The sequence below is a fragment of the Hakea prostrata genome, chromosome 5 (genome assembly GCF_041222555.1).
Source record: "Hakea prostrata isolate BN-2017 chromosome 5, UWA_Hpros_2, whole genome shotgun sequence".
NCBI lineage: Eukaryota > Viridiplantae > Streptophyta > Magnoliopsida > Proteales > Proteaceae > Hakea > Hakea prostrata.
The window spans coordinates 40,021,201-40,034,797 of NC_142604.1; the positions used below are offsets into that span (position 1 = coordinate 40,021,201).

Below are 13,597 nucleotides of genomic sequence, written 5' to 3' on the forward strand. Positions count from 1 at the left end.
TACGTGATTTGAGCGGTTTCTATTAACGGTAGGACTTAAATTCTTTGGAAAATTACTAAGAAAAATCGTTTGTAAAATCATGTTTCAAATTTTCCTCGTCGAAACCGAGAGTTTTGACAACAATAACCTATTGGTGGCTACTTGTCACTAGACACGTGTCGCAAGTTGGTCCACACTCCACAGTGACCATATATGGGCCCAATGCTTCTCCCTCTTGTCGTACGAACAACGCGATTTCTTTATCCTCGAGGCCTCCATGGTCTCGGCAGGAATTGCCGTCTCATCCTCTTTGGAAGCTCCACTCAATACTATCAAAGCGCTTCTCCTAGTATCAGGTGATCTCTCGTTCTGATACCACTTACCCAACTTGAAAGTTTTTTCTCGAGTTTCATTAATTTGTTCTTCGTGCTCTGTAACGTTGATGATCATCCTGAACTCGAATTTCCATTTCTTTTGAATCTGAGTAGATTATATGGTCTTTGAAATTCTGGGTCTATGTTGTTTTCCCTTTGTTGTTTGATTTGCTTTTCCATTTGTTTCTGTGTATCTTGAGAATTTAAGCACTTTTACGGTTGAACTAGTTACAGTTTTAAGTATTTCTTATGTGGCTTCTCCCCAACCCCCTTTTTCTGGGTCTTTTCAGGTCCGAACCACTGAATTATTTTGTAATGAATGAGCAGGTTTAGTTTGCCTTTTCTCTCTGCAGATATATTTTTCAATAGCTTTTGAAGGACTTAATTTGTTTAATTGTTTATTGATGTCTTTGTTTTTCTCCCCTGCTCTTCATGTTATTTTGGTCTTCTTGGAGCGGATTGTTTTGGATGGATGGAATGTTTACTTTGTCAGGCGTATTCAATTCAATTGAATCCTTTTCCCGGGATTCGATGTATAACGTTTGGCATATGTTGTTGTTTCCATTGTAGGTATGCAGAGTGCAGATCCTTCTGGTTATAAGCTGGAAGCAACCTCCCATAACAATTGCAGTTGAAATGAATCTAATCCTCCTTATTGAAACAACTTAAAATCTGAGACTAAACTGCTATATTTTGTCCAAACACTGTTATTTGAACCCTAGAAGCCAAATTTCCAGTCATTGTGAAAATATAATCTATAAAAGCTCATTTTCAACTTTACTAATGAATATTCTTGTCCAGTGGCTGGTGGTTCTTTGGTCACCTAGTGGTTAAGCTCTAACTTGGAGGGTTCTTGGTATTAATTGAATATCGTAAATTGTAATCTAACTTTAGGAGGTTAGATTAGCAAACAGTTTGCCAGATGATTTAGCTGAGGCTAGGGTCGGCAATCACTTCTTTTACTAGGGGCATTTCCCAGTTTAGTTTCTGGATTCTTTTTTTCTTTGTTTAGTCATTCGCCTGGCTTCCTCAGGTTTTTGTTTTTTGGTTGTATACTATGTATTTGTAACCTTTTCTTCCAACTTTTAGTAGAAATCAATTATTAAAAGGAACTCCTTATTGAATTTTTTATTTCCATTCTTGTTGAATTGATAGCATATTCAGTTGTCCTCTCATATGCTAAATTGACAATACGGCTTTGAACTGATGTTGGGGGGGGGGGGGGGGAGTGAGGGTGTTGGGTTTTGTGCTTTGCCATTCTAGGTAGTGTAAACTTCCTATATTTCATGACATATTCTTTTTGAGGATCAATTTGGTACAACATTGTCTGAATATTATTTGCTCCATCATTTGCAGAAGCCAAATGGTGAATAACACTGAAACGTTAATTTCAGCTGATCCCGTCTTTGGGAAGCTTCCAGATCATCTCCTCATAGAAATCTTCATTCGTGTTCCCATCTCTGAGTGGGCTCAGGTATCTTGTGTTAAGAAGCAGTGGGCCTATCTGTTTAAGGAAGAATATTTGTGGCAAAGTGCTCTTGTTAGGACATGGCCTTTTGCTGTTCAGGGGAAACGGTGGCCTGGTCCTATTCCTCGAGGCTTGAGTAGAAGGTCATGACTTTAACTTCTCTCTCAACATTTCTTTTTTAGTTATCTTGCATATGAATTGTGTATACTGGTAACCATTGTTATGATCTCCTGCTTCCTAAAATATGATTTATAGTTATTCCCACTGTAAAAGAAATTCTTCTTTTTGGGGCGGGACCAGGGTTGTATTGGTAAGGGATTGTTATGTTTATTGTCATTCAGAAACTGCTGCAAGAAAAAGGATATACTTCACAGGTAAGTAAATATTGGCTACAAGATGCTAACTCATGTGCACTTGCTTTTTACAAAAAGGACTGCCCCCCTTTCTAGAAATGAGTTATATTTGTCAAGGTGTCAAACCAACCATGGTGGTGGAGAGGGTTATAAAATCCAAGGTGGACCAACATGGTGCGCCTAGCAACTACCTAGTTGCCCTAGGCAATCATGGAGTTTGGACGCCATGGCTTTGCCTAGGTGGAGCCTCTATAACTATGAAAAGAGTCCTAGTTCTTCAACTGCTGTGACAGTCAACCTCCCCAGTGATGTAGGTTCACAAGGGTGAGGGACAAATGTACCAAGGTCTTTGATCAAATCCAGCTCCAAGGGCAATGAGGATTGGTTATGTTAGGTTTGGTCCGGATGTGTGGGGTGATCTCAAATGAGAGACTGTATTGATGGAGATGTTTACCTGATAGGGTCAATTGGTTCAAAATGGGGTGGGTTAGATTAAGATTGTAGGCTAATGGAAGGTTCCTTTATATGGGTGAAAATGGGGCAATCTCTAGAGATGTGTATGGATGACTTAGGCGTTCTAGAATAGGGTGAATGATTTTTTTTTATTTTTTTCCGGGGGGGGGGGGGTATGAGTTCGAAGTTTGAATGGATTGGAATGGCTAATCTGACAGATATGATGTTTCTTAAATTTTTAGATAATAATTTCTGGTTTTGATTTTGATGCTTTCTAGGGCCAGAGATGTCAGAGTGGGACAGGATTTGGATTGAGTGGTCTATGGTATGTGGGGGCTGTGGTGTATGAAGTTTGGGGTGACTCTTGATGGAGGGATGATGAGCTATGGGATTTCTTTTTGGCAGAAGGGGTCAATTGGGTGGTTGGGGGAGTCAAAACAGAAATTAGAAGTGATTGTGTTTTTTTTTTTTTGGGTTGAGGGGGGGGGGGCAGCTGGCCTCAACCTTACCTTAAGTGAGAGGCCTTTTCTTCCGTAGTGGAGTTGAAGCTTGAATCCTCAACCATAGTAGGTTCATGCATGGTGCAACTCTAGCAGCCACTGCTTGTTTGTTGACTTTTTTAAACCAAGCAGCTAGCAAAAACCAAGGAGCCACTGGAGAATACAGGGACAAACATGACTACCTCTCACAAGATTTAATGTCATTGACTTCTCCATCAACAGGAACTCTTTTCTTCCTTGTCATATGAAACCAAAACACCAGCGGTGGAAATCTTGTCTTCAACCTCTGTACTCTGTGAAACACGAAGCAACAACAAATTAGGAAACAAATGGATACCAACAGATAGCCAACAAACCTCAGCAATAGATTCAGAGATTGTAGGTAATGGTCTAAAGGAAACACATAAGGGAAGCAGCAGGAAAGAGGGAATCAAACAATAACCCCACAGTACCCATCTTCTATGTGAACTCCAGGAATGGCTGAAAACTAGCAGAAGAATAGGTTTTCAAGATTTGATCAACAAAAACAGATTAAAAAACAACAACAGATGCTAAAAAATCAGTAGAAGATCAAATACAGAACCAGCAACTGACTCATCATAAAACCAGATTGTCAATACCAAACATCAAGTGAGCAGAAAATCTCCTCAGTGGCAATTGAAAATCAGAACGCAGTAAAGAATTGATAGACATGGTGACAAGTGCACAGTGGAACCCAGACCAGTTGCTGCCATTGACTTCATGATCAGTCCTTTGAACAAGTATTAGAAACTATAGAAGCACCAGAAATTGAGGCAACTATAAACTCCATCAATTGATTAACAATAACATGTATGTTCTTCATGGAAAATAATTTACTCAGGTAGAAATCTGTATATGAAACTGATAATTAGGATTTATTTCTCCAGCAGGAGACTAAAAATAAAAAATCTGTCAGAATGACAGTCATTAAGAGAAATAGGTACTGGTTTCTGTTTAACCTTTGATAACATGTAAAGAATACCATAACCTATTGCCTGTATTTAGTAAAGAAAAGAGATAAGATAGAAAGATACATTGAGGGAAGAAGAGAGAATGAGTGGATTAATGGGCTGTGGATAGAATTTTTGGTCAACTGTGTTAGCTGGCTTATATATTTATATTAAATAATAGAATTACAGAATATCTCTTCCTAATTAAACCCAAAGCCTGAAGAACAAACTTAGACTAGGAAACTAACAGTCCAGTAATAAGGAAACCACAATTAGGGGACCCCCATATTGTGTTAAATTGTATCTCTTATCATTTAAGAACTTTGTGATTCCCCGGTGCAAAGATATTTTGGAGAGAAAGATCCGTGCCTAGAAGACTAAATTGCTTAAGTCTACAAGCAACCAAAAGTCTGTTCGGGATGTCCAAGTCTGCAAAATCATGTGTTGTTTCGCCCTCATTGCTACAATATTCAAGGGCAGATTTTTGCGAGATGGTGAAAGTTGATGTAGATTCATCACCAAATCGGACTCTTTTTTCTTTTTCTTTTAGTAAGTCTAGGGTTGGATCATATATGTATTGGTGTTTTGATCTCACGGGTTTTCTACATATTAGGTCACTATTAAGGGCCTAAAGTTGGGGTAATTAGGTTAAGTACAAAATTAGCTTTTATTCTTAGATGTATTTCATGTTTTTGATCATAGAGTAGTAATTAGGTTAAGTACAAAATTAGCTTTTATTCTCAGATGTATTTCATGTTTTTGATCATAGAGTAGCATCCTCCCCCCCCCCCCCCCCCAAAAAAAAATAAATAAATAAAATAAGAGTAAGTTTTACTGAGATTTGTTTCATGTTCTTAATTATAGGGTAGTTTTCTAATTATGTGATACTTTTTAATTATAGTGTAGTAACTTTTTAGTATTACATTGCTTTCCAATTGTAAGTAGGAACAGGATGCCTTAGGCTTCTTTATAAATATACCTCGATGTGGGAGCTGAGGATGGAACTCAGATTTTGATATTTACTATGCAAGCTGTTGCTGCCTTTCTTCCTCATTTGTGAGTTCAGTTTACTTTTTCATCTAAACTCCAGTGGGATTGTCTGTATACCCAGTTGACTCGTTGACAGATTGAGGGCCTAGGACCTCAATCAAGCTCTTTTTTCAGTTTTCATACATTTGCAGAATGACCACACCATTTAAGTTCAAACCAATCCCTTTTTTGCCTTCTGTCCAAATTTGAAACACAGTACATGTAAGTATGTTTGATCTCCATACCCTACTTATACTATTTAACCCTCTAAATCCCGGACCCTAATCTTGTCCCAACCTCAACCTTTAATAGACCCCACATACGGTTATACTCTTAACTGAATTTGCTGGTTATATAAGATCCTGTGTAGTTGGCCCCTAGTTGATCCATTCAACCTTGGGCTACATCAACTGGTTTTTCACCATAGGTCTTCCCTTCTTGGTGGCTGACGTCTTATCAACCTAGGTTTACTTTTCCATTTTTTTTTGGAATTGATGCTCTTATCCTACTGTTGGCTTCATATGTTTTAAAGGCTAAAAGTTTTCCCTCACCTGTAATATTGTGAGTTAACTCCAGGGATTGATTGATCAAACAACTTGTGATGTGCTGGCACTTCAATGGCTACCCACATTATAAACAAGATACAGTGGTTGTTATTCATATTGAGATAATGTAAATGTAATACTACAGCATATGGAATACTGATGATGATGATGCCACCCGTCCATTGAAGAGAGACATTGAGGCCTTCGTCTTATATCAAGAATAGCTGCTAGCTTCCAGTTTGATATTCTGATTTAACCAATATATAGATTACTGGTAAAAAAAAAAGGACTAACACACATATATTTAGAAAAAGACTTCCTCTTTGTTAGTTTTCATTGAACAAAGACTTTCTCTAATCTTGTGTATGCATTTATTTGTTTTCTGAAATCCTTAGATGTTCTCATTGTATGTATTCAGGAGATATGCGGCTCTATATGTTGGTAAGAACATTTTACAATTTGATGATGAGATTGATGAGATTGCGGGACATTCTTATTTATTTCTGAAAGAGCAGCTTGAGCTTTCAACTGTGCCTCTTCCTGGGATACTTCATGGAACGATAATTGGTGTGGGTTCAAACCTTTTCCTTATGGTTTTTTTTACACCTTATGAGTTTTTTGTCCTCTAAAGGTGACTCTAGTATTTTGCCAACAAACTAGTCTTTTCCCCATGTAGCATGTTTTTATGCTGTTGTTTCTGTATATACTCTAATTGTGCTATCCGTTTTTAGTGAAACACTAAAATTGGAATCTTCATGTTGTATGCCTTAGTGAAGGACTCATGCTTTGACATGCTAATTCTTTTCATGTGATAATTAATATTAAAACCTCAAATTTCAACAGAATCACTTTACTATAATTGTATCTCTTGATATTCTTCATTATTGTATTTCATATTTCTTTTGCATAGTGACACTCTGAGCATGCACATAAGAGCTACAGAGATAATCCCTCTCTTTTTTTTGGCTAAAGGTAAATGAAGATAGATGTTGAAATAAAATGTATGGAGTTAGCATCTAGGAATTCCCAGGCTGAAAACCTACAGAAACCAATTTGATTTGGGTCTCCATCTTCAGCATTCCGATAAGCAGAGATAATTAATCAAACATTAGAAGTTATCCTTGATAGATCTCTGGTGAATAGTCAGTTATCAAGCCAGATTTTATCTGTCTTGTGTCAGTGTGGGGAAAAAATGATAGTCAGCCCATTTATTTTTTCTTCCCAACAGAATCAATTGCTCGACTGTAATGATGTGTGATCTTCCATGCAGTGGAGAGCCACTAACTCTTGAAGTGAATTTGTTGGTAGAAAAATTCAATGACTAGAATCGTTTTGAATGCATGAAATAACTGCAGTTGTGTTGCATTCTATCACAATTGAAGTATGGAAGAGCTTAGGAACCCATGGACTAGTTTGGTTGACTAAGTTGTTTAATAAGATTATGAGCACAGGGAGAATGCTAGATGAATGGAGGAGAAGTGTTGTGGTTCCAATTTACAAAAATAAAGGAGATATTCAAAGTTGTAATAACTATAGGGGCATTAAATTGATGAGCCATACAATGAAGTTATGGGAGAGAATAATTGAAACCCGTTTGAGACACTTAACTATAGTTACAGAGAATCAATTTGGGTTTATGCCGGGAAGATCTACAACGGAGGCTATTTATCTAATTAGGAGACTTATGGAAAGGTATAGAGAATGTAGGAAAGACCTTCATATGGTATTTATTGACTTAGAAAAAGCTTATGATTGAGTCCCTAGAGCGTTAATTTGGCAAGTACTAGAGAAAAGAAGTTTTGCAAGTAAATATATAGATATAGTTAAGGATATGTATGATGGTTTGGTGACTAGTGTTAGAACAGTGGGGGGACAAAGTAATGAATTCCCGATAACAGTTGGGCTACATCAAGGGTCAGCTTTAAGCCCATATCTATTTGCACTGGTAATGGATGAATTAACCAAAGACATTCAAGATGAGGTCCCCTGGTGTATGCTTTTTGCAGATGATATTGTGTTGATTGATGAGACCCAAGTGGGTATTAATACCAAATTAGAATCATGGAGAGTAGCTTTAGAATCAAAAGGCTTTAAACTTAGTAGATCGAAGACAGAATATCTAGTTTATAACTTTAGCCATGATCGGGCAGATGATGAGGTGGTGATACTTGACGATAAAGAGATTCCTCAGAGTGATTGTTTTAGGTACTTAGGTTCAATCATAAGTAAAAGAGGTGATTTAGAGGATGAAGTTTCCCAAAGAATTAAAATAGGGTGGATGAAGTGGAGAGGTGCGTCCGGGGTCTTATGTGATCGGCGTATTCCATTAAAGCTTAAAGGAAAATTTTATAGGACCGTTGTTCGACCAGCTATGATGTATGGTGCAAAGTGTTGGGCTATTAAAAAGAATCATATAGATAAACTCAGTGTAGCAGAAATGAGGATGCTAAGATGGATGAGTGGCAAAACTAGGATGGATAAGATAAGAAATGATCATATTAGAGTTGGTCTGGGAGTTGCTCCCATAAGTGATAAGCTTCGAGAAAGTCATTTGAGGTGGCATGGCCACGTCCAACGGAGACCTATAAATGCCCTTGTATGGAGAAGTGATATAATCCATATTGAAGGAACTAAAAGAGCTAGGGGTAGACCTAAGATAACCTTAGGAGAAGTGGTGAGAAAGGATATGTATAGCTTAGGCCTTGTATCTAGCATGGCCTCAAACAGAACTGATTGGAGGGCAAGAATCCATGTAGTTGACCCCATTTAGTTGGGACAAGGCTTATTGTTGTTGTTGTTGTGTTGCATTCTATCACAGGCTCTGAATTCCTTCCTCCTTTGCCAACTGAAAGCCAGAGAAAAAATCTGAAATGTCTGTATATATCCCTAGATAATGTGCATTGTCTACATGACGACTTCATGACTTCTCGAAAATTTCTCCACCTGCATTTGGATACACTGATCACTCCCAACGACACTCTACTTAATCCATCCAGTTTGTGATTTATACTGAAATGCCTCAGACTGTTTATTTGATGGAATAAAATAGGGTGGGAAAAAGCTTTTCCATTAAATGCCAAAATTTGGGTTTGTTTGTTTAGATGGGGTGGGATAACGGGGAGACAATCGCCAATAATTTAAGGGCATTGTCAGCTTATGTGGCGCAGTACTTTTCCCACCCCATCTCTTTTAAATGTCCTACACTTTTGGGTGAGACTTTATGGGAAAGGGAGGGGATGAAAATTAAACATATTTTATTTATCATGGGATCCACATCTTCAACTTTTACACTAGGCCTTTTCCTTTCCTTTCCTCTTTCCCTACCCACTAGTGATGGGTTCCACATGTCAATCTTTCCCACGCCTTTTTTGCTTGTAAACAAACAGTCAGACAATGATACCTACAGGACTGAGGAACAAATTTCCTTCTAGAAATTACTAGATCATCCACAGTTCTAAACATAGATGTGACATAGTATAGAAGTTTATTGCATGTCTCTCTTAACTTTGGAAAGGCAAAGTTCTTGCCTATGTTGGTGGGCTTCTGTTGATCAAATCAGTCCTCTAATCCATTTATCAGCATGGTGGCTTTGGCTCTTTCCTCTTCTAAAAACCACAACCAAACCTATAGAATCTCTCTTCTGTAGCTTCCTCTGGAAAGGCACAAGACCTCTAGTTTCCTACACCTTATCAGCTAGTCCAGAGTTTGCATGCTCAAATCAGGAGTAGGCCAAGAAACCATAGAATCTGAGTATAGTATAGCTGGACTTCTTAAACTCATTTGGAAAATCTCCTCTAAAAAATATTCTATATGGGAAATTGGGTCTATTCTTATTTTCACTAGCATAATTTGAGTTGGACTCCCACCCTTCCCTCCAACCCCTCTTGGACTACAAGAACCTCCCTTTCTCTTATCCCGCTAGTCCTCTCTTCCTTGATTGCGGATGGATCCAACATCTCCTTATGGTTAGACCCTGAGCACCCCTCTGGTACGCTTCACCACTTGGTCAGAGCATGGGTAGTCTACTCCTCTAGCATTACCAAAAACTCCTCTCTTTCCTCCTCCATTGTCTCCAGACCTTGGTCCTCCCCTTTGCCATCTCCCCCTAAGCTAGATCCCATCTTGCCTTCCCTTCCTCCTCCACCCCAAGTAAGGACAAACTCGTCTAGCTTCCTTCCAAAGGTATTGGAACCACATACACCCCATTATCCCCAAAACCCCCAGGCTAATCTGGTTATGTTCAAATGCAATGTTCCACATCAAGCTTTCACTACCTGGAGAACCGTCCCTCTTTGCCTTCCTTCCTATGTAATCCCTTCTCATTCAATGCTTGATCTAGGTTAAACCTTCTTGTATTTTCTGGCCTGAGGCTGGAGATACTCACCTGTTCTTTGTCTGTCCATTTGCTAAGCCAATCTAACTTCTTGCCCTTGCTTCCATTTGGCCCTGAACTAGTTTCTCCCAGCCCTTCATCACTGAATGCCTTTGGCTATCTTCCTTTAGGAGTTCCTTGATTGTTGTTATTGTTGAGAAGCTGATGTTTAGTGTTTTGTATCTCACAAATTTGGATGTAGTGTAGTTTGCACGATTGGACTACTAAAACCAAATTTAGAACATATTTGGAAGGCCATATGCAAGGATGTTAGCTCCAAGCTTTCTCTCCTCCCTCACAAATATCTTGTAGATTCCCTAAGGAATAGGCACATTGTTGTTGCCTGGGTTTTGGATAGTTCTCTGTAATCCCTTCTTGGTGGAGCCCCCCCCCCCCCAAAAAAAAAAAAAAAAAATTAAAAATCCTTTTCCTGCATCCCTAGTATCTTCTCTTTCTTTCTCCTCTGGGGTGTTTGTTTATATATATTTTTTTACTCACCAAAAATAAGTGTATAATCAGTTAGACATTTATCACCATAGGATAAATGAGTCTTAAAGAAATCTTATACGTGTGGTCTTAATAAATTCCCATGGTCCTTTCCAAATCTTTGAATCAATAAAAATAAACTGAGCATCTTGCAACTGCAAAAGTATTTGAATTGAAACTCCTTAATTAACCACCCTAATTTTTGCAAAATCCTAGCAGAAATATTTTACCTTAGTTCACATTTGGAAAATGAAAATCATAAAGCAGAGTCAAGGATTTAACAATGCTCTTTTACAGCAAAATGCCTTCTCAAATCCCTGCATTCTCCTTCTAGCACCTTATCTGTCATGGAAGGTAGCATCTACCTTACCCATATGTTTGGAATTGATTTTGTTGAATATTTTGTTGTCCATTAAATTTTTATCTGCTGCATTTCAACAATCATTCATTCTTGATAAAAAGTATAACCATAGCTTACCAGTCCACTGCATGCTAACTGGAGATCATCTCTCTTGCTTTTGAGCAGATCAGTTTATTGCCTGTGGCAAATCTAGGGATGAGGCATATGAGCTTGCTTCACGAATCTGGTTGGCTGTTATCAACATTTTGGATGAAAATGAGCACACATTTCTATTATTTAAGCGTCTTGCATTTGTGGAAGATGTAAGCAAAATTTCATTGCTCTTTCATGACTTTTCCATTATAAGATGGTCAAAAAATGAAACCGTATTGGCCTTTTACCAATTAAAGATCTGGAACATATATTGGATTTACTGCTCAATTTTTCGATTGAGCTGGTGAAACTAAAAACATTAATGTTAACCAAATCCAACTGCAACATTCTTTTCTGCAGTTTCTTTGCTAATAAATTGTATCAGCAGTAACAAGGAGGTCCATTTGGACAGCATGTAGATGCGTTGGTGATGACTTCCATGAATCCAGTACAGCTGAAATGACCTTGGCAGTTTATATCATGTCTTGACTACTGGAGATCTCATTTCTAAAATTTTGGTCAAGATCATCTACTTGTCACTCCTGATGTCTTGAATAGGGGATGGTAGTTGTAGTTATAAGGAGGCCTGTACGGAAAGGTCTTCTAGGAGGCCATGATTCTGCCACTTCAAAGGTCAGATGGAGCTGTACTTAGTGGATGGATGAGCGAGGTTGTTTGTTGTTCTATGAACCCCAGGTCCCCTTCTCACTTGTCAACTTTTAGCCTAGAAGGAGTGGCCAAGTGGCAAAATATACTAGTGAAAACTCAGGACTACAAGAAGGTGCATTGTCATGTATATGATTGACCGACTACTCAGATGCATTGATGCTCTGAAATCGCCCAGATGTTCACTTGATGCCTAAGTTTGTTTTTCTCTACCATTTCCTGGATAAGTTACTAATCCACTTTTCTTTATTGTCGTCTGCAGGTTTTCCTTCCATACCCATATTCACGGTCATATGAAGTCAAATGGAGGGTATTTGAGAGGCTTTTTACAGATTTCCGTGACTGCTTCAATCTTGTGGATTACAACAACTTATTGGCATGTGCAAAGCAGAATTTCCAGCCAATACCTGCTACTTGGTTAGGTTACTAGGTCTGTTTCTTACTTTGTATGATTAACTGTATATATATGTTACTCTACTGTATATGTAGAACTCTATAAAAAGTTTAATATGTTGCTTCATGGTTTCTGTAGCAAAGCTCATTGGGCTGGAACCGTATATTTTGTCAAATTTTTATGTTTGAATAATTTGGAGAACAAATTTTCATAACCAGTTTTAATCTTTTCAGCGAGTACATGTTTGTTTCTAGCTGCTGTTCTGGAATAGACTCATTTGTTTGAGTCCGGCTCCTCTCCAGGGAGAGCCCAGTGAGCTTTGAGAAAGGTGCCACCTGTAATATACTGATCTAATGTCTAGAGTTTTATCCTCTTTGAAACCCAGAAATCTGTGAAAACCCAAGTCCCTCTCCAACCTGATTTGCTTTTCAGTTCCGCTCCTTTCAAATTTCTTGCTAGCTTTGTCTTCCATTCTATTTTTTCATTGCAAATTCAGACCAAGAGCTAAATCGCATCTTCCAAACAAGGCCTCTTCAGATTTATCTTCTCCCATGATGAGTTGAATGTTATATGCAGATTTGAGGAACAGGGTATTCGAGTGAAGCAGCGAAGGGCACACTGCTGTCATTAAATTCGATGAACAAGAAGAATGATAGTGAACGGATTTTGCTCATCTTCTAAGCAAGGCATCTTATGCTTGTGTTAGATGCTCTGCATGCTCTAAACAGCAAAGAGAACATTTTATGGATGACGATGGTGATGGGCTAAACTGTTTACTGCCAAGATTTATCAGTTGGCACCAAAAGTTCTGGCTGATTGTTGAAGCTGATATATTTTTAACGATTCTTTGTCTGTTTGTCTGTCTGTCTTCTTCTTCTTTCCTTGACTGACTGAGAGAATGGTGTGTTTGGAGTTACTTTGCTTGACATTATATCATGGAAATGTAAAGATTCTAGTCTGATTGAAATTAACATCTCTGTGGCCCCATCTTTACAGATATCTTGCAATGTGTTTTACTTGTATATCGTTTGTTTACTTCAGGTTCTTTAGGGGAAACTTTTTGAGTACGTTTTCATACTGTGCCAAAGTAAATTCTTTTGATCCACAGTGGGAAAACATCCTCTACTGTGCACAGTGGTGCACTTAAATGCCAAACAATATGTTGAAAAAGCAAAAAAATTACACATCTATTTGACATTTTTAAATTTGAAATCATGATTTAAATTTCAATCTATTGTTTGGCATCTAAGTGCAAAGCAGAGAACTATGCACAACAAATTATTTTTTTTCGAGAATTTAGTAGACAAACACAACTTCAACGAATAAGGTTGTCTCGACTCTTTAGGTTTCCTTCATCTCAAAACAAATTTTCAAAATTAAATTCATAAGCAAGAAAGTTCTCACTCTCCCTCTCTTAACAGAAGAAAGAGTAGAATAGAAAAGATAAAATATATAAATCAAAGTTGTCACAAGAGCACGGATTTGCTGCCTAAGGGTAAGAGGGCTTTCAAATC

General features: G+C 38.0%; 1 protein-coding gene across 1 annotated transcript; it reads left to right on the top strand.

Moving 5' to 3' along the window:
* The first annotated feature begins 235 nt into the window (after positions 1 to 235).
* Positions 236 to 13,103, top strand: LOC149015965 (uncharacterized). Its single transcript, XM_089156956.1, has 6 exons — positions 236 to 335; positions 1,710 to 1,964; positions 6,091 to 6,239; positions 11,057 to 11,193; positions 11,952 to 12,119; positions 12,660 to 13,103. Exons 2-5 carry the CDS (start codon positions 1,717 to 1,719, stop codon positions 12,117 to 12,119), a joined length of 702 nt encoding a protein of 233 aa, XP_089013082.1. The 5' UTR covers positions 236 to 335; positions 1,710 to 1,716; the 3' UTR covers positions 12,660 to 13,103.
* Positions 13,104 to 13,597: the final 494 nt, after the last annotated feature.

What these genes read in the sequence shown, in the direction of transcription:
- LOC149015965 (XM_089156956.1), top strand. Translation starts at nt 1,717, where the DNA reads ATGGTGAATAACACTGAAACGTTAATTTCAGCTGATCCCGTCTTTGGG. An exon ending in CCTCGAGGCTTGAGTAGAAG is followed by an intron (nt 1,965 to 6,090) that starts GTCATGACTTTA and finishes GTATGTATTCAG; the next exon opens with GAGATATGCGGCTCTATATG. An exon ending in ACTTCATGGAACGATAATTG is followed by an intron (nt 6,240 to 11,056) that starts GTGTGGGTTCAA and finishes GCTTTTGAGCAG; the next exon opens with ATCAGTTTATTGCCTGTGGC.